Source organism: Tympanuchus pallidicinctus, unplaced genomic scaffold (assembly GCF_026119805.1).
Source record: "Tympanuchus pallidicinctus isolate F22 unplaced genomic scaffold, pur_lepc_1.0 scaffold1, whole genome shotgun sequence".
NCBI classification, from domain to species: Eukaryota; Metazoa; Chordata; class Aves; order Galliformes; family Phasianidae; genus Tympanuchus; species Tympanuchus pallidicinctus.
The window spans coordinates 4,767,012-4,786,619 of record NW_026294618.1 but is presented as its reverse complement, the minus strand read 5'-3'; the positions used below and the strand labels follow the sequence as shown (position 1 = coordinate 4,786,619).

The following is a 19,608-nucleotide window of genomic DNA, read 5'->3' as shown; positions in this document are numbered from 1 at the left end:
AGAACTGGTTACAGTATTCAGAATGTAAGCACAGCATGAATTTGTGCAGTGGATAATGATCCCTACCTTAGTTTGGTTTCCTGACATATGCTGTGTATTGCTTTTATCTTTATGATTTCCTGTTTTCCTCAGAATATTCCCTCTGCTTAAATTTTTCTCTTGAAAATCAGGTACACCACTCCTTACCCCTCTTACCTTTGTCTGCACATTGAGGGAAATCAGCGGTGTAAACTCCTTTCATGTTGTACCCCTGTGACAAGTGTGCAATTTGCTGCCCCTAGGCCATTATTTTATACGCTGTTTTTGTTAGCTGGTTTTCTGCCTGTGTAATAACCACACTTCTCTCTTCTCCTTTCCTCCTTGCAGGATGACAGCACTAGCCATAGTGACCATCAAGACCCCATTTCATTAGCTGTGGAAATGGCAGCGGTAAACCACACCATCTTGGCATTGGCCCGGCAAGGAGCCAACGAGATCAAGACAGAGGCTCTAGACGACGACTGATAGAAAGAAGGGGGAGGGTCGAAGCAAGAAGTAACTTAGTTTTAGACGTAGCACCTTAGCAGACTTTCCTCGGTCCTTAATATGTGTTCTTACAGTATAACTTTGCAGTTTCTTGTACGTCAGTTAGCTGTTAGGGTCTTGTTCTGTGAAGATGGCATGGTGCCCTCAGCCTTTGCGTATACTCTCTCAGTATTAATTCCCAATAAATAATCAATCAACCAACCAACCTCCCTCTCCCAGCCCCAGTGGCTAGAAAAATCTTGCTGCTCTATCTTAGCATTCAAAGTGCTTCCAGGTATTTTAGACAGTCCTCAATTACAAGTCTTAGGCTACACTTAAAATCTTGGATACCTTTAGAGATTGTGTAAAAATAGTCTGTATGCTTTTCCTTCTCTGAGACTGAAAGGATGCAAGCTGAGGTAGTGGCACAGGGTCGATGGACACCAGACTGGGAGTATCAACAGAGAGTAAAAAGAACACTAGAAACCCCACTTCAGCTGATTCAGATTTCCAGCTGCAATAAGCTGTGCCTCACTGGTCATACAGTGACTTGATATACTTTTGGGTGCTGTGCTAAGAATGTCCATTGGAAACACATTCACATATTTCAGTTGATGTTCCCATATTCAACACAGACATCCTCTACTCACAAGCTGTGTGGCTTAGTGGATAAGTACTGCCTTCTGCCTCTGGGACCATGATTGAAGCCCAGCCTGGGATCATATGAAAAATGAGCTGAATGTCTAATGGACAACAGTCCACCTCTCAAAACCACTATTCATTATTTGGCATGGCTTGTAGTGCCTGCTCAGAAGAGGTCTAGACTCTATTGATCTGTCACTAACAATTTCACTTTTTATTCTTCCTTTTCTGTCCCCACCCTGTTCCCCTCTCCACTTTGCCACTTTCAAAAGCAATGTTTTCCAAGAAGGTTTTAAGGTCATGAAACGGGTGAGTGATTTTTTTTACACGTCTGTGTAACTAATGCCTACGTCTAGCCCGAAAGGTTATTCAAGAAGTTTGACATCTGACCTTTGCTAGTTAACCATCATAGCATAAATATTCTCCTAAATAAGAGCTTTTGCCTTTGCTTAAAGGCAAGAGGATCTCTTACCAGAGAAATGGGGTGTGAATGTTTTGTGTTCTCTTTACTCTGTCCTTGTTAAGATGTGAGAAAGCTATACTGCTACGAGCAATTTAATTAATAATTGGAAGCCATACTGATAATGGATGTGGTAATATTTGTAAAGCAAACCTACTTTAAGTAGCAGAAACTAATGGAATTGTTTTCCTTGATCATATGTAGCACTTTTGTTACTTTTTTCTTAAAGATATTTATATTTGATAAGTCTTTTTTTTATCATTTGAGAATTCAAAATGCCAAACAGCAAACTCGCATTACAGAGTCACCCTGCGATCGCCTTGTCATCTGCTATCTAAATGATGAACTGTGTGTGCATCTAAGAAAATTGCATCTGCTGGCATTGTGTGGAAGCGATCTCCTGGCATCCTGATAAAATGATATGTTGCTGCCGGTAAGAGGAAACATCTCAATGGAAACAGCACGGGAAGTGTTAGAGACAGGCAGGACTGTGTTACATTTAAAAAAACTGAAAAACAAAACAAAACAAAAAACTAAAAAAAAAAAAAACCACAAAAAAACAAAAATTATATTAAAAAAAAACCAACTATGTAAATTTTTGTATATAGATATATATAAAAATTTCCATAGTATTTCCAAAACATTCCATTTGTATCTTCCCCACTTAGGTGGGAATAGCTGAAGAAGGGAAAATAGCTGAATTCTGAAGGATGGGCTTCCTTCTTGTCTCATCCGCTTTTGAGGGGACAGAGGGAAGTCACAGCTACTTGGTTTGTTCTCATCCTCCCTTCCTCATGCACAGCTATCAGTCAGCATCGTGACCTCCCAAATTGTGGCTCCTCAGAAGGTTTCTAGGCAGCCTAAACCCACTCAGGGTGTAGGCTAGCTTACATCATCCTCACATCTGTTAGTCTCACCAAAATTGCTTGGGTAAGTGTGGAGATTTTGTGCTTTCAGAGGGTGCAGACCTGGCACCTCTTTGTCTCTGTAACTTTGAAGATAAATAGGTAGGGCTTGGCCTCGTCTTTCATTTATGGATTTCATTGGAAAATTTATGTGCTTTCCTTAGGTATAGATCACTGAAGCAGAATGAAGCCGTCTTGTTCTGTTTTATTGCATTTCTTGAGTAGGCAAATTTGTAAGTAGCATCAGGGCAGACTCGGGGAAAACACAGAATTGGATCAGCTGCCATTGCACCATTGCAGTTTATTTCTTAATGTGTGTGTGAGTGTTTTGGTACTAAGGAGTGAAAGGACGGGGAGAGCTTTTTTTCCCTATTTTTGCACAGCAGAATGATCCAGCAAACTATAGCCTTAGTGGAATTTTACCTTATTCATACTGCAGTCACACACCAAGCTGACAAGCAACATCCACGATTTATAGGAAGGAGATTTTAATAATCGATGGCCTCTTTATGTTGGGATTGCCACCACCATTTGTCCTGGCTGTTTCATTTTAAAAAGAACAGATTCAAACTGTTGGACAGCTGCAATTTTAGAAGAAATATGGCTTACTATAGCATCCTGAGAAAAAAAAAGTCATTGTTTCAAGCGTCGCCTTTTTACAGCAATAGGGAAGAATAAAAATCCTTATTCCGATTTTTGGTTCATGTGATACAGGATCAGAGTAACACCCCTAAAACTGTATGTCCAGACCATCTGATGTCCTTTATAATGATACAATAATCTGACCATAATTCTGTCTGTCAGTGTCAGGTAGCTGCTGGTCTAATCAGGCGTCGATATCCAGTATGAAGGTTAATCAGATAAACCACTTGTGAACAGCTGGAGATTGCCAGATCCTCCTTGTCTGTAGCTTTGAAGATAAATACCAGTTTGCTGCTCTCTCACATCGTCTCACCAGAGCAAACAACAAATTACTTAACCAAGGAATCAGTCATGCTGAAAAAAGAAAAAAAAGACATTTGGTGTGTTTCAGGTTTCTGTCACCTTGGTTTGCACTTATCTACAAGAGGAATGAGGTAGGAGTAGGAGTTCAGGTGGTGCAGCAGCCTGTTTCCTTTATTCTGAAAGTTCTTAGCAGACAGTTTGCAAATGATTAACAGCTTTCTGCTTTGACAGGAATTAGCTTACGTGGAGCAGATGCTGGTGTGACGATGTCAGAAGACCTGCACCTGATCTAGAGTAATTGAAAGACTTGTGGAGAGTGTGGCCTGTGATTTAGACTTTCTCTCTAGGTTTTCTGCTGCAGTGTGGGATGTTGCTTGCATCTTTTTGTCTCTGGAGATTCTTGAAAAGTATCTTCTTGGTGGTGGCAGGTTTTGTTTTTTGGTCACGTTGCAGTTCAGTGGCAAGTTTGTTGTAGTCAACGTGGAGCTACTGTAGTCTGTCCTTGTGTGGGGCCCCTTGAAGCAGGTCTGGTGGCAGACTGGATCTACCTTTTTGTTCTGTGAATAGAGAAGAAATAATCTGAGATGTTCCTCTTCTGTGATGGGCACAGATTGCTTTTAACTTTTAGAGTAAATTCTGGCTGTTATTTTGTGGCTCATAAAGTTCTTATACTTGAGTTCTTGTCTCTAACAGTCTTCTTAAAATAACAATTTCTACCTCTACTTGTTCTTTTGTTTATGTTTTGAATTCTGTCTTTTTCCTGAAGTCTGAAATCCCAGATAGTTACAAAAGTATTATTAGTTGATAAAGGAAATAATAACATAGCAGCAAGCAGACATTATTCATTGATGGCCTAGAGTTGTAGAGACATCTAATACACTACAAGCCTAGATATTGTTATAGCATAATCCCATTACTCACATGTTGGACATGAGCAGATTGGCCACGAGTCAGCAGTGCACCCTTGTAGTGATAAAGGAATGTCACTAGGAAGAGCAAGGAAGGCAATAAGTCCCTTCTGCTGTTCACTTCTGGGAGCCTATCTGGAGTATTGTGGTCAGTTTTGTACAGCAGTAAGTCCATCATACAGCTGCTGAGATGAGAGGGTTGGAGCACATGTCACGTGGTGGGAGAGCTGAGATTGTTTGGATTGGCTCTGGGGAGATCTTATTTTGCTCTTTAATTGTTCTAATTGGTAGTGAATACAGTACAGTGAATACAGAGCCAGGCTCTTCTCAGAGGTACATAGAAAAAGATGAGGAGCAGTGGGCTCCAATTGCATTAAGAAAATTCCAGATGGAATTTTCAGAGGAATATTTTCATACTGCAAGTGGTAAAAGAGAGGCCAAGAAAGGCAGTGGAAAAACCCACCCTTGGGGATATCCAAAACTCAACTGGACAAGATCTGGGGTTGGATCAGAGATCTCCACAGGTTTCTTCCGACCCAAATTATTCTTTGTAGGTTGCTCCAAAAATAATGCCTCCTGTTTATTTCCATAGAAACTACAACAGATACGAAGAGCACAATAACACTGTTTGATAGAGAAAATTCTCAGCTACAAAACACTGTTTTTCAGCATAGCCACCACCATTAGCTATGTTTTTTTGCCAGTGATGAATAAGAGCCTGCATGCTGCACTTGTAAAAGTCTGTACTAGTGGAGGTGACCCCCTGTTTCACAGCTGCTGTGATGGTATTGTTGTTAGAAGTTGTTGCCCATGCAGTCCATCTTTCATCAGCCAGTAGAGATGGAAGTTAGAAGGTGCCCAATCTGGACTGTGCAGAGAGTCATTGGACAGGCCAGCCAGGAATGGCAGTGTGCTCCATGGTCTTCAAACTAATATGGGTCCTGGAGTTATCCTATTGCAAGAGAAAGATTGTCACTTTCTCTGGCCTGACTGTGGAAGTTCAAGCCTTCAGCTTAGTCAGCGTTGTGACCTGACAGTCGGAGTTGATGGTTTATCCATGTTCCAGGAAATCCAGAATGATCCCTCCTTTCCTATCCCAAAAGACTGTGCACAGCACTTTACCATCTGAGGACTGTGTCCTAAAAGTTTTTCTTCAATGGGAAATTCAGATGTCACCAGTCCATATGCTGCCATTTTGACTCTGGCTCGTGGTGGTGGCACCACCTCTTGTCACTGGTAACGATGCGATCCAGGGAAATCACCTTCAGCCCTGTGTTGGTTCAGTAGGTCCTGACAGACTTGCATACAGAATTGCTAGTGTTCTTTCTATCCCTGTGTGAGCATTCGTGGGACCTGTCTGCTGCAAACTTTGCAGTATTCCAGCATTGCCAGTGTCGTTGAAGCAGATATTCAGCTCTGTACACAGTTCTCTGATTGTAATTTGCCTGTTGGCACAGATGAACTAATGGAGATGCTCTTTTTTGAGTAGTATGACAGCTGTGCATGGCTGTCCAGAATGTGGCTTGTCTTTCACGTCACTGTCACCGCTGCCGAAATGCACTGCCCACTGCCTCCTTGTGCTTACATCCACTGTTCTGTCTCCATAAACATTCAGCAAGCATTGATGAATGTCAGTGAATGCTGTTTTTTCATCATGGAAGAATTCAGTTCCACAACTTTGCTTCACATGCACTTCCACGTCAGGCACCATTCTATCAGGCTGCCTCTCTGCTGCCATCTATCACACAGCAACAGAACATCATGAAATACTGGTGGGAAGTTTCAGCCACTACTGCCATCCCACCAACATCCACATCTGATGTTGTGGGCCAACATCTTAAAATAGGAGGCATTACTTTTGGAGCAGCCCTTGTATGATTCAAACCTGCTCAGGTCGGGGAGTTTCCCAGTTCTCATCTGCACATGTTCACTTGTTTAAGGAAATTCTGTTGTTTTGCCTACTGTTAAAAAGTTCTGTCCTATCCTAATATAGATGAGCTTTATTTGTAGAGTCTGGCTCCAGGTTCTAATCAAGCCATAAGGAATAAATCTCATCAATTATTTGCTCTGTTTACACAGTTCTTCAGGGATATTTGAATTAGCTTGTTTCGTTCCTTGGCTAACACTGAACTGGTAAGTTCTCCACGTTTTAATAACGTTTGCGCTGTAGATTCATTTTTGCCTTTGAGAGGAATTTTCACTGTCTTGCTGCTGTGAGCGTAGACTTGAACAAATTCGCGTAGCTGAACAGGTTAGAAGAGAAATTGTACTTAGCTTAAGCCCACTGTTGACTACTGTGATATGCTAAAATTTTTTGTTTCAGTAAATCTTCAAATGGTGATTGTCAGAAGATTTAGTTTGGTAGCCTACATCTTCTGTACTTGCTTGGAGCCTCGTGTTATTTCCTTATGTTTGCTGTTGGCCATTGCTAGACAAAAAATAAATAATAGTAGAAAAACATACAAAGACAGATTTGGGGTCTGATGTGGAAGTTATTTTAAAGAGAAATCATGATAGTGTTCTCTACTATGGTACAGCATGGAGTCACTATCCCAAGTGTCACTCCTGCCGTTAAGGTGCAGGAGAACACAGAGATGAGTTCAAGATTCTCAGATCCCCTCTGTGGTGTAACAGTGAGATGCTGCTTGCAGAGAAGTAGAATGAAAGCATTGTGCTGATAGAACATTGTGGTAGCAATGGATAGTTGGACTAGATGATCTTATAGGTCCTTTCCAACCTTGTGATTCTATGACGTCCACCAGGTCGCAGAGCCACGCAGAGGTACATGGCACTGGTAACAGGATTTCATTGTATTTTTTCACATAGATAAAACCACCAAACCAAAACTGATGTAAGAGTTGCAAGTCGAAACTGCAGCCTCTAAAACCTTTAATGCAAGGTTCTTTTTCACTGTGTGTGATGTCAGTTCTGGATTCGTGCATTTCGGTGTTCATTATGAAGATTCAGTACTGAGCTGTGGATGTTTAGTAGGGGAATATTTTTTTCCCCCTTTATGCCTGGAATTCTCCTCATTTCAGATAATAAATTTCTTACCAGAAGTTTTCTATTCCTCCACTTGTACCAGCTACATCACTCTGTAGCCCTCATCCCCAAGGGTCCATCAGCTTCTTTCAAGTTCATTTGATAATTACCAGCAAATTTTAGTGTCAGAATAAGTTTTGCTCTTATGTTAGGGCTTCCCACCCAAGTAGCTCTTGCACTCTTTGAAGTTCTTTGACTTGGTAATATTATTTTGAATGAAATCTTCGGCTTGTAGGCAATAATGTTGAGTTTCGTGTAGCATTTCTCATTTGGCAGGAATCTTTATTGGCAGGGTTGCTCTTGAAAAAACTTGCTTTATGTTAGTGACCTAACGTATGCTTGTTCTTATTAGACAGCTGCAGGTTTTGTGTGTTTAAATGCCTCTTAGTGGAGTAATTGGGATTGTATCACAATCCTGGCCAACTGAATGGAAGTTTGAGGAGTAACTTTTTCACTGTGACTTCTTGGGAGGGAGGGTGGATGGCCTGACCATGGGTACCTCCAGTTCCCAAGGAGAAGAGTTGCAGAGAAGATTCAAAATGAAGCTTTCCCCTTTTTGCAGCTGGCCTTTTTACTCAGGATCTTGAAGCAGTCATTGGCCAACGGGCATTTGGCAAGCTGAAAAGCATCGCCCCAAACCTCTCATTTTAGTGTCTATTCATTTCGTCTAATAAATGGGATTAGAACTGTCCAATTAAAGACACTGCACATTGAAGGAAAAGAAAGAGGCATTCTAGAGGCGACAGCTATAAATTCAAATTTAAAATATACAAAAGATATTTTTCTCCATTGTGAGAATTGTGTTATAACTGGAGAAGTGGATGCGATCATCTTGAGGGCTGTCAGTAAGAGGACAGCGTTTTGATGTTGGTTTTTGTCCAGCAAATGTCAATAAAGTTAATTAAACGAAACTATTCTCAGTTGCACCAGTGGAACAAACATAGGGAGAAAAAAACTCAAACCTCTCAAGAGTTGTTCATTGCTAACCTTGGCCTTAGGTTCTGTCTCTTAAAAATAGCTTGGAATTGTTTGTTCATGCCTGTTTTCATGTCGCCATCCATTTGGCAGAGGCGATGCAGTGGCGACGATGGCATTGACATAGTTATGACAATCAGTACAAACTGTACTCGTTTTGTTAAGGTTCCTCTGTCACATGCTCCTTATGAAAATTCAGATCATACCCTCGCTGGTACTTGCTGGAACAAGTAAACAATTTTTTATTTTTTTTTATTAATTTGAGATGCAGTCTGTGATGTTTACGGTGTGCTTATCAGTGTAGTATTTGGGTGGTATGTCAGAGAGATAGAGAAGTTCTTCTGTATCAGGTGTCTGTGGGGTAAGCTCACAAAACATATTTTAGACACTCCCTTTAACCAAGCTGATCAAGAAAACTAATTGGTTTGACTACTGCAGTGTTGTGCTCTTCCCTGTTCTTTGCAGTGGGCTTTGGAGTGCTCCTGCCAACGGCTTCAGCACGAGGAAACCCAACTCATGAAGTGGAGCGAGCTGTAACAGCCCTTGATGCTCTGTATGTACAGTGCATCCCACTCTCAGCTGGCTTGGCACAAGGATGTCTGCACCATTTATCCCCTATTCTTGTTAAATGGAAGTGGGTGCATTCTGCTGATCAAAACATCCAGCATGCTTCTGCTCAATCCTTTCATAATGCAGGCAGGGTAATTGGGATGGGTAGATAAATGTGTAAGAGTATGGCAGGAAAAGTAATGGCAGCTCTTTCGAAGGGCTGGATGTCCTCCTGACATGTAATTAGCTGCTTTAGAAAGATGTGGATTGGCATGGTCATAATTAAAAGGATTTCTGTCTTTCTGTGATTGAAAACAGAAGATCTTCCGCCCCCTAATTTTCTTTAGAACCAGCATTACTGGTGACATTTGGAACAGCTATACTTCGTAAACTTTAATAATGACCTGTTCCTAATGGTAACTTCTAGCAGCAGGGGCTGAAACAGAGTTTAGTTTTCTATGCAAAACTACTTCTTTTCCTTTTATGCTTTTGGGTATTTATTTCTTCTTAGTGGGTTTTAGAAATAAAGCTGACGTTTAATTGTGTGACTGTGTGATTACAGATTACCCTGCATTCTGATTGGGCTCTTCTTGACTTGTCACTTGCTTGTAGAGATGATAAGGAAGTTTAGCCGTGGTCTGGGACTCCCCTGATCTGCTCGTGCTGTTTTTACCCTGTCCCCAGGTGGAGAATGCCAAGCGCAGGTAGCCTTCAGTTTTCAAATTAGAGCTGGCTCTTCTGTGTTTCTGGCTTTTCTGTGCCACTTCAGCACATCTCCTGTATGGTCTCAGTTTGGAAGCGTTGCCAGCAGTTGTTGCGAAGGGTATTGCTGTGTTGTCCTGAAGATGTCTGCAGTGTCCTGACCTGATGGGTGGCATCCCTGCCCATGGGAGAGTGATATGATACGGTCTAGCATTACAAGCTAACTCACCTTTTTCTTAAGAAATCTCAGAAGAGCCTGCAGCAGGGTATTCTTCTGTACTGCAGGAGAGGAGCTGTGCTGGTGACCCACACTAACATCACAATCTTTCCATGATAACGTTGCTAGATTCTGCAAAAGCATTTGTCATGAAGTGTTGTGTGCCTTTCAGTTCTGTTTATTTGTGAAAAACAGTATCTGTGGATCTGCCTTTAGCCCTGCAGAGCTTCTGCTCCATATTTGACTGTAAACTTCTTGACTGTATTCCATAGTGACACTGTCCTGCTGTACGAGGTGAGTTTCTGAAGCTTTTTGCTGTGTAAAGATGCATACATGGAGTTAGTAAAATTTAGCAAAGACAGCAGGTTCCTAACTTCAACAGATTTGCAAAGAAATTAGGAACCTTTAACTTATTTAGGCTCTTACCTGAATCCTTCAGTTACTTTTCAGCTTCTTTATAGAGCTACTTCTGCAAATCTCATCCATTGTCACTGTGGTTCAGAACAGACCTATGGGTCTTGGGTACTTAGTTCTTCCAGAGCCATTGCCACTGGTAGTGCTTACCCTCACAGTAGCAATGGTAGGAATTTCTTTCCTAGGACAGGAATTTTTAGACACTAACTTGCTGCTGTCACTGGTCTCAATTCATCTTCCTATCTTTCTCTCCTATCCCTTCTCCTTAACTAATTAAAGTCTTCCATGTTATGGCAAGATGGCATATGTAACTTAAATAACACACCTCTGTAATTAAGAGGTTGGCATCAGCCTTCTGAGTTGTATTTTACATCATTTGAGATTTAAAAACACATTTTGCTGACATTTTATTTATCAAATCACTCAAGACAAAGACATGATTAAATTATCAATTAATATTTCTCACCCAATATATTCCAGTGAGAATATTGAGCATATATTGCATTCCTCAAAGTGCATTTGACTTTGCATTTTTTTAGTTGTTATTGTATTTTAAGTCTGCCTGCTGGTAACGTTGCTGCTATCTGTCTCTAACAGTACTGTAGTGACAGTGCTGAAAATGCCCTTCAGAAACCAACCAGAGCCAGGAATTCAGAATATCAACTCATTGACCAGTTTTTCCCATAGCAAGGTGCAAATTTGTACTTCATGGCAAGTAAGCAGATCTTTCCAAGACCAAATGACAGAGATTCTCCCTTGGCACATTTGAGCTGCCTGTTGTTCAGAAGGTTTGGTAAGATTTTGTTGTGAAAAGTAGCCATGAGAACATTTCACCTTTCTGCATCGTTTGGGTGGTCTGAGTTTAGATGTAACTACATGAGTTCTGAATGACTGCATGAAGCAGAATGGAGTTTGCATCAGACATGGAAACTCATGTGATGTGCAGGGTCTCCTTTTAGCTGGTAGATCGGACCCTTCTGGCCTTAATTGTTAAACTTTGATTCCAAAGAGGTAGACTTCTACTCTTACAGCTGTAGCTTGTTCGTAGTATGTAATAATTTGTTGAGATTTGAGTAGTAGAGTGGTTCTCTACAGTAAGACCTCCTTCAAAATGTATGACTTTCCATCAGAGGAAATGTTGTGCCTTATGTCTGTAAACCACGTCAAGTTCCACTTACGTATGATGAAGACCTTTTTACTCTTTGTATTTCTGCCAGGATGAGAATCAAGCGAACGCTGTTTTGATAGAAGGTGGTTTATTGTATGCTGCCATATTACTGAGATCTGCTCCCATGTCTTACAGATTCTTCCCATCTGTCCTTCTGAAACAGCGATACGCTCTTCCATACCCATCAGTGTTCAGCAGCTATGGTAGCTCTGGAACAACATCATTCTCTTCAACCATTATTTTTGCTTCTTCTACAAAGAAAGAAGAACCCAACCAAAATCCAGAGCAGGTCAATCTGAATTTCTAATCGTAAATCTTCTTTGCTGTTTGCTGTATGAGCATGTGGGTACATGAATCCCAGTCGTTATGTTTTCACTGTTACCTGGGCACATTCCACATGAAATCATTTCACATGAAAAAGCATTGGTCTGTCATGACCATTTCCTGTAGCTGCAGTGGCTCAAGGAACTGTTGATGTGAATGCTTTTGCCTGTTGCCAGAGTGCTTCAAAAATATCACAGCCACCTCAAGTCTTCTTGCTAAACTCATCTCTCTTCTTGAAGTGATTTCCTACCCTGAGCCTCTGTTTCCTCGAAGGAATTCCACACAAGTATTTGAGCTGTACTTCCTTCAGCGGCTCTGAGCCTTTCACTTCCCTCTGAGGCTGATTCTTGTTGGTACAGAATTTGTCACACATATTTGTCCCTAACTGTGGTTGTGTTTCTTTTGTCTTTCATCCAAGCTCTTTCACACCTCAGTAATCCTATTCTACCTGGTGTACGGATGGTTTTCTTACACAGACATGCTCTGACCTGAACTTGGTGTTTGTCTGGTCTCCAGCTGAGCGATGGATGTGATTTCCATGCTGATAACAAACCAGTCTGCTGTAATACTGAAGTTGAGGGTTTTCAGATCCTTTGAGCTTCACTAGCTGAAAGACCCCAGGTGTTTTCAGCATGGCACTGCTCCTCCCTTCCCTTCCTTTACTTTTGATGCTTAGATTAACAAATCAGGGAAACAGTAACTTCTAAGTATGATTTTGTTTGTTTTTAACTGGGAAGCCTGGTACTGGGCCTTGCACCTCAGTAGCTATTCCGTGATATTCTAGCAAATTACTTGGGAAAATGCAGGTATGTCACAGATACAGCCGTTCTTAACAAACTAATTTGGTGTTTCTTGCACATGATTATGGTGCTCAGGTTTACCTGTTCTGCTTAGTTCTGTGCTCTTTGGTGTCTGTTGCTTCTTCCCCTCCTGGTAGGACTAACTTGTTGCTTTCTGTGCCCTTTGTCCATCTTCAGTGATTTCTGCCATTTCAGTTTCACTCCTCTTGTTTCTCATTCTTGACTTTTTTCTCTACAGGCACTTTATTACCTTCACAGCTTCGAGCAGTGTATTTATAGTTAGTTGTTTCCTAATTCCTTTAATACTTCAGTCCAAGTCGACATAGATTCATCTTTCCTTTTGCCTATTAGATGGCACTGTATCAGTTGCCTACTTGAAGTTCAGATATATATTATCCACAGTAAAGTATAAATATGAAACAGTCTCCAGAGTTCACTCAGACCATTTAAAACAAACAAAAAGAACTCATAAATTCAGTCCTTTTACAGCAGGTTTTTCATCAGCAGCCTCCCATGTGAAATAGTGTATTTGCAAGTGCTGGACCACGCTCAGCAGAGGGACGAGGTAGTAGCATTATTTTTCTCCAACCTTTTGCTCACATTTAATATTGGAAGCAGTACGAATCGGTGCCGTTGTTGCTCCTGGTTATGTGTTGCCACCTGCTTTTTTCACGTGAGTTTCTGGGAGGGGTGGTGCGCGGGTTTTGAGGTTGGACTCGATGATCTTGAAGGTCTTCTCCAACCGGAGCTGCGTTGCGCTGTGCGTGGCGCCATTCCTGCTGCGTGTCGTCATGTCGTTCCGCCAGGGCCTGGGCTCACCTTTGGCAGCCGGAGTAGCTTTTGATTTCTTTAAGTTGTTTTACATTTGAAGGCGATGAAAAAAAAAACCAAACTTGAAATGAAAGGACTTCTCTGAATAGATACAGTAATGAGAGTGGATTGGATTTTGAAGTTCCCATTCTTCAGTGTTATCCACTGAACTTTCTTTTTGGCTTGCGCATGAATTCGTGTTGAGACTTGAAGCTTTTGACTTATTTCTCGGTTCTCCGGGGCCAGAGCCCTGCTTGTTCTTCGGAGAGGGGACATGTTGCATTTCATCCTCGTTGCCGTACAAACCAAGAAGCAGAAATATTTCTGTGCTGGGATCCTGCCGTAGCGTTAGCAGTGCCGTTCCAAATGCCAGCAGCAGCAGCTCCTCCTCCCTCTGCCATCAGGGCGGCTCACGGGGCTGAGGGCAGCACGTCCTCCTGCACCAGGGGCTCTCGCTGGGGGAGCAGCTGGAAGTCAGGCGTCGCACCCTGCGTGACAGAGCGCTGCCACCGTGGGCAGAGCCACCAAGGACAGGCTTCTACCTTAAGGATGGTGTGGGAGTGACAGATTCAAACCAGGTTTAGTTCAACAGCGGTTCTGTCAAAGGGTGACAGTTACAAGTGGGTTACGTCCGCGGGGAGCACTGTTTTTTGACAGATAGCCTTGGCTGTCTCCCCCTTGGTCTCTATGATCTTCCCAAGGCTCATAAAAGCCCAGGAAGTGTGAAATATGTGCAGTACTTTTTTAATTATTATTATTTTTTTCTTAGTGTCGATTTAAAAAGTGCCTAAGTGAGTAACAGGACTCCAGAGTGAGCTGGAGAAATAGGATTAGACCTCATTTCCCTCCTAAGAGCAGAGCCCTCGCTGCGCTTCCTCCGGAGGAGCAGTGAGAGTCTGTAACCCTGCAGAATCCAGCAGGGAAGAAATCCCTTTCCTCATGCTGCTCCCTCATTCTCCAACCTAAAACTTGTTGGTGGGGAACTTCTTAGCAGACGGTGTTTCTCAGCCAAACCGTGGCAATCTCTGTTTTAGGGTGGATGGGAAGGAGGGGGAAGCTCGGGCAGAATTTGGTAGGAAACTGCTTCTGGGATTCCAGGTGCAAATGGCTTTGTGCATTCATCTCATGTCTCTGGATAACCCCACACCTGAGGTTCTGGGTAGGAGTGGCCGATATCCATAATAACCCCTTCTTGGAATCACAGAGGCGGTTTCTTCCTTTATTCTTATCTATTTCTAGGCTTGTTAGAGCGGACCTGCTAAACATTTTGTCAGAATAATGTGATGATTGGCAGGTGGTTATAACCTTGTAAAAATGAGGATTTTAAGTGGGTAAAATAAAAGATATCAATGTTAGTTTAAAAAAGTTGCATTAAAGAGTTTCTTCTGACGTAGCGAAAGGAAATAAAACAAGGGAACGCTGGTGAGATGCGTTGGTACCACTGGAGGGTTCCGAAGATGAAAGCAACCCATACGTAGATGTTTTATTTTTCATGTGTGACAAAGTGTTGTTTTCACCTGACAACTTAATTACATGTGAGTTGGGAAAGCCTAGGAAATGTTGTTGGCAGGGGAAGCCGTAAGGGCATCTCTTGTGCAGAGAACAGAAAGCGAGCTTGTAGGATGTCGATGGGTGTTGGTATAAGCAATGATCAAAGGAGAATCTAGTGCTGGGGTGCTGATGAGAACAAAGTGCTCACGGAGCCCCGTGGTACATTGGATGCAGTGCTGTCCCCCTGCTCCAGAGATGCCTTTTTTTTGACTGTGATTTTTTTCCTAAACAAAGTGATTGTCGATAACGGTGGTCGCGATCGAAAAGAGCTTAGCAGCGAGCGCGTCCAACCCAGGGGTGGAAAGGCAACGGAACAGACGGGGGGCACAGAAGGAGAATGAGGAAAGCAAAGGCCCCAGGCTCTGTGTGACGTGCTGTGGGTTGGGATTTCCATTTTGGGGTTCTGTGCACCCTCGTTTTGCTGCATTGGGATGGGAGCGCCGGGCCGGCCGTGCGCCTCGAGCGCCGTGGTTGAACGTGAGCTGCCGCTGTCGCACGTGGGGCAGCTGTGGTCCCTGCAGTTCCTCCGCACGTCTCCAGCTCAGCAGTAAGCAGGGAGGAGCTGTGCCAGCTCTGCTGCTCCCGCGGCTCCCAGCCTCCCGCGGCTCCGTCCCTTTGTGCTGCCCATGTCCCCGTTCCCCGCGCCCCGCCGCCAGCCGCTCCTTGTCTCATCTGCTGTAGGTGTTGTGCCTACCTCAAGAGGTATCCTGGAGTCACACCTTCACTCTGTTCTTTTTTACACGAGCACTAGCGCGCACACACTGGAATGTATATTCTCCCCCACCCCAAATAACCTCGTGACCCGATCCTTGCTGTAGCCACCACCAACTCCTCTTGCAAATTGGATGCTGCTTTAAATGTGAAAACAAATGTTCGAGAAGCTATAAAACCTGAATGAAAGCTAAAGCTGAATTTATAAAGCCTTGTTGCGTATGAGCCAAAAGTGCAAAAAGCTCTATATAATGAACTAACCTGCCACTCATATAAATATAAATATATATAAATATATTAAAATCAGACTGTTCTACAAAATTGTGTATTTGTATTTTTGTGTACGTACAATTTTCTGCTAAGCAGAAGGAGGATGTAGTATAGGATGATGTGAGAAGAGATTTTGTTTAATCATATTTCTTTGTTACTTATTTTTGTTAACATCCAGATGCCTGTCTTTGTCTTCTGTATATGACACTGTTCCAAAGGTGCAGTATCCCTCTCCCGCCGTGTCCCAGCCCTCTCCTGCCTCGCTGGGTGATGCTCCTCGCCGTGGCCGGGCTGCTCAGCCCATGGACTACGTCTGTGCCTGGCATTTAGTGGATGTGCCGTGCGTTGCTGTTTGCCACCTGGTGGGCCTGTTCTCTGCAGTCTCTTTGCTCTGGTCCTCAGCATGAAATTTCAGGAAGAAACAAGCAGCAGTGCAGACCAGGAGGGAGGATGAGCAGTAAGCAGGCAGCCAAGGCAGGGAGGCGGCGCTGTGCGTCACAGGGAGCGAATCTCAGGTACCACCAGCAAGCTGCAGTGCACTACTGAGCGACCCCACAGCTGCCAAAGTGGTTTTGCTGTCAGGAGGGCAGGTGGGCAGCAGTGCTGGTGGGGCTTCGGTGCAACCTGCAAATGCATTGCAGCGAGTGGTGGAGCAGCCGTGGCGTCTCCCTGTTCTCATGGCTGGGTGCCCTTCTGGTACTGATGGTTAGGAAGAGTTTTTCTGAAGTCTTCTCTAAGTCACTGCAGCGAGCTGCGAGATGCTGATCCATCCCTGGATGTGTTTAAAACCATTTGGATGTGGTGCTCAGGGACACGATTTAGCAGAGAGCTGTCAGGTTGTGGTTGGACTTGATGGCCTTGAAGGTCTTTTCCAACCGGAGCAATTCTGTGATCTTGTGAGTAGATCTGCTCCATGTTTTGCTGCAAGGAGAGGGGAGTCATTTTGTCACTTGGTGTTGGTCCTCATGAGTTACAAAGTGGAGAAGTGCCTGGGGAAGGTCCAAGCAGAGCTGTGTAGAACAGGCTGTGGTGGAGAATAACACAAAGCTCTGCAATTTATGTGATCCGAATTTCCCTTCCCCTTCCTTGCTGCAAACCCTGGAGGCAAACAGGTCCTTTCTGTGCGCTCCCATCTGCAGAATGAAGGTGACAGTTCTTGTTTGTCCCATCTTCCTTAGGCAGTAGGTGCTTCAGAAGCAGCAGCTCCTTCCCTCCTGCCCTTTGTGCCCTTTTTGCTTTTTCTTTTAATTTCTAACATTGTCTGAACCGAATTCTGGTCCAGGGAGAGCGATACTGCACCTTTCCATGTAGGGCTCATATTTATAACAGTGTGTAATGACTGTAGCAAAAGTCCTTGTTTCTGTATGTGAATGGACAGAGAAACAAGTGCTCTATTGTATTGATTAAAATAGTTAAAATGAGTCCTGTATCATTGTATCTCCTATTCTGGATTAGTGCCTTTTGGACAGTAGACTGTTCTGTAATTAAAATGTAGTATAACTGCTTTTTTGTACAGTTTTGTTTTAATAAAACTTTTTTTTAATTTGTGTTTATTTTAGTATTGTACCTCTTAGAAAATAAAAATGTATAACTCAACAAAGACAAAGCCTCTGATGGTCCTTTTTTGGCTGAGGGTGGCGGCAGCCCTGCAGCAGCCTCAGGCACGAGCAAAGGAAAGAACATCTCCACAGCTTCAACATGTAGAAAAACGAACTCTTTGGAGGATGAGGGATGGCCTCAAATTCCTGGGTCCCCCACTTTGTTTTTTGGAGAAGATGGGAAACATTGGACAGTGATGGGACAAGGGGGAACGGTTTGAAACTGAGACATGAGAGGTTTAGGTTGGATCTGAGGAGGAAGTTTTTCCCCCAGAGGGTGGTGAGGCACTGGCACAGGTTGCCCAAGGAGGCTGTGGATGCCCCATCCCTGCAGGCATTCAAGGCCAGGCTGGATGTGGCTCTGGGCAGCCTGGGCTGCTGGTTGGTGACCTGCACACAGCAGGGGTTGGAACTGGATGAGCACTGTGGGCCTTTGCAACCCAGGCCGTTCTGTGATGCTATGAACACGTGAGGACCCAGAGGTGTGGGGCTGTTTGTGCTCTGCCCCGAACCTCCATTTCCAGCTGGACTTTGGCAACTCCATTTGCTCATTGTGACAAAGAGCACGAGGACAGGTGAGGGCCGTGAGAGCGCTGCTAATTGGCGGCAGGCAGCGGAGGAGGCGATTCTTTGTGGGGCGTTTGTTCCCCTCGCCTGTTTTGATGGCTGCCTTCTGAAGGCAGCTCTGGCTGCAGAACACAGAGCAGCGCGGCGGTGCTGCAGGAACCACCTTTGGGAAGAGCGGCTCTCGAACAAAGTGACGGCACTTCAAAAGGCGCCCGTGCTCCAGCAGAAGGTTGGCGTTTCTTCTTGCTTCTTCTGAAGGTCCAACATGAAAGGAGATCGACCGTAGGAGAAAACAACACACCAGGCAGCTGTATTTCTGTGCGCTGATTGCAAGGCACCGATAAAAATACCCTTTGCTAAATGACTTTCAGCAAGGAACTGCGGAATTGGTGCGGGGTTTTGTTGCTTGTAGAAACAAACAGGTGAGAGCTGGGCCCAAAGCCTGCTTCTTGTTAGCAACGCTAAGCTGTGTTTTGGAGGAAAAAGTGTTGACAAAGAGAAACTAAAAAGGAAAAAAAAAGGGATAAGCACCAAAGATTGCATTGCATGCTGCTGAGGTCACACCCGGGGTGCTGGGTACAGCACTGGGCCCCCCAGTGCTGCAGAGAGCTGGGCGAACTGCTGGGAGCCCAACACAGGGCTGTGAAGATACCATTGGGAACCTGGAGCAGGAAGGGAACTCTGCAATACACTGAGGAGTAGAGGGAAAAGAAAACTCACTGCTGTGACCAAGGGCAGGATGGGCACCAACAGCCCTGGTGCCTTTGGAAGGGCTGATGTCCAAAACCTCACAGAAGAGGGAGGCCAGGGGCCAGCGGTGCCGTGGTGCTGTGTGTATCTACAGGGAGATCCCTGCGCAGCAAGAATAAGGCAAGAGACGTGTTTGAGATTATAGTGATGGATCTCAGCACCCTCAAACATCAGCTCTCCCACTGTGATGCCTTGAACACATCTGAAAATTTTGGTGCTGCTCACGAGATAACAAAGTGTAGACTTGTGGGTTCTAAAGAAGAAGTTTATTTAGGTATTGCAGGCTGCATTGCATATATAACACAATATTACAATTTAGTATTGTACAGAAATAATTAAAAACTTTACAGCTCATTACAAAGTGTCTTTGGATTTTAGCTCATTTGAAGTACACCAATCAACACGTAATAATACCACAGTGTCAATAGCCACTCTTTATATACAGACCCACTACATTTACAAAAAAAAAAATCAACAGAAAGATGAGCTGGGAGAGGCTCCCAAGACACAGCAGGTGTTAGTGGGGGTGGAAGAGGGAAACCCCCAGTGCCCTGTGGGGGAGAAATGCCAGGATGGCACAGAGCGAGAACCCAAAGCAGGGAGGGATGAAGGGGATGCAGGAGCAAGACACTTACTGCAACTCCAGCTCAAGGGTAGCGTAACTCATCTGCACCTTGGTGTAGCATCACTTCCTACAAGCTGTGCAGACTGGAGGTCAGGCTGAGCCCAGCGCGTTGCTGTGTTACTTGCTGACCCAGGGATAAGGCACTGCAAACACTGAACTTCTTGTGCAAAG

The 19,608-nt window shown here is 43.8% G+C and overlaps 1 protein-coding gene across 19 annotated transcripts in view; it reads left to right on the top strand.

The window, feature by feature from the left end:
• Positions 1 to 19,320, top strand: part of HMBOX1 (homeobox containing 1) — a 130,668-nt gene extending 111,348 nt beyond the window's left edge. For 17 of the 19 annotated variants that reach the window (XM_052692828.1, XM_052692867.1, XM_052692760.1 and 14 more), the window contains one exon: positions 367 to 19,320. In XM_052692828.1, the coding sequence (XP_052548788.1) occupies positions 367 to 504 (138 nt within the window). In that variant the 3' untranslated portion in view covers positions 505 to 19,320. The remainder of the gene's footprint in view (positions 1 to 366) is intronic. The other 2 variants (XM_052692839.1, XM_052692878.1) reach the window with 1 other exon arrangement.
• Positions 19,321 to 19,608: the final 288 nt, after the last annotated feature.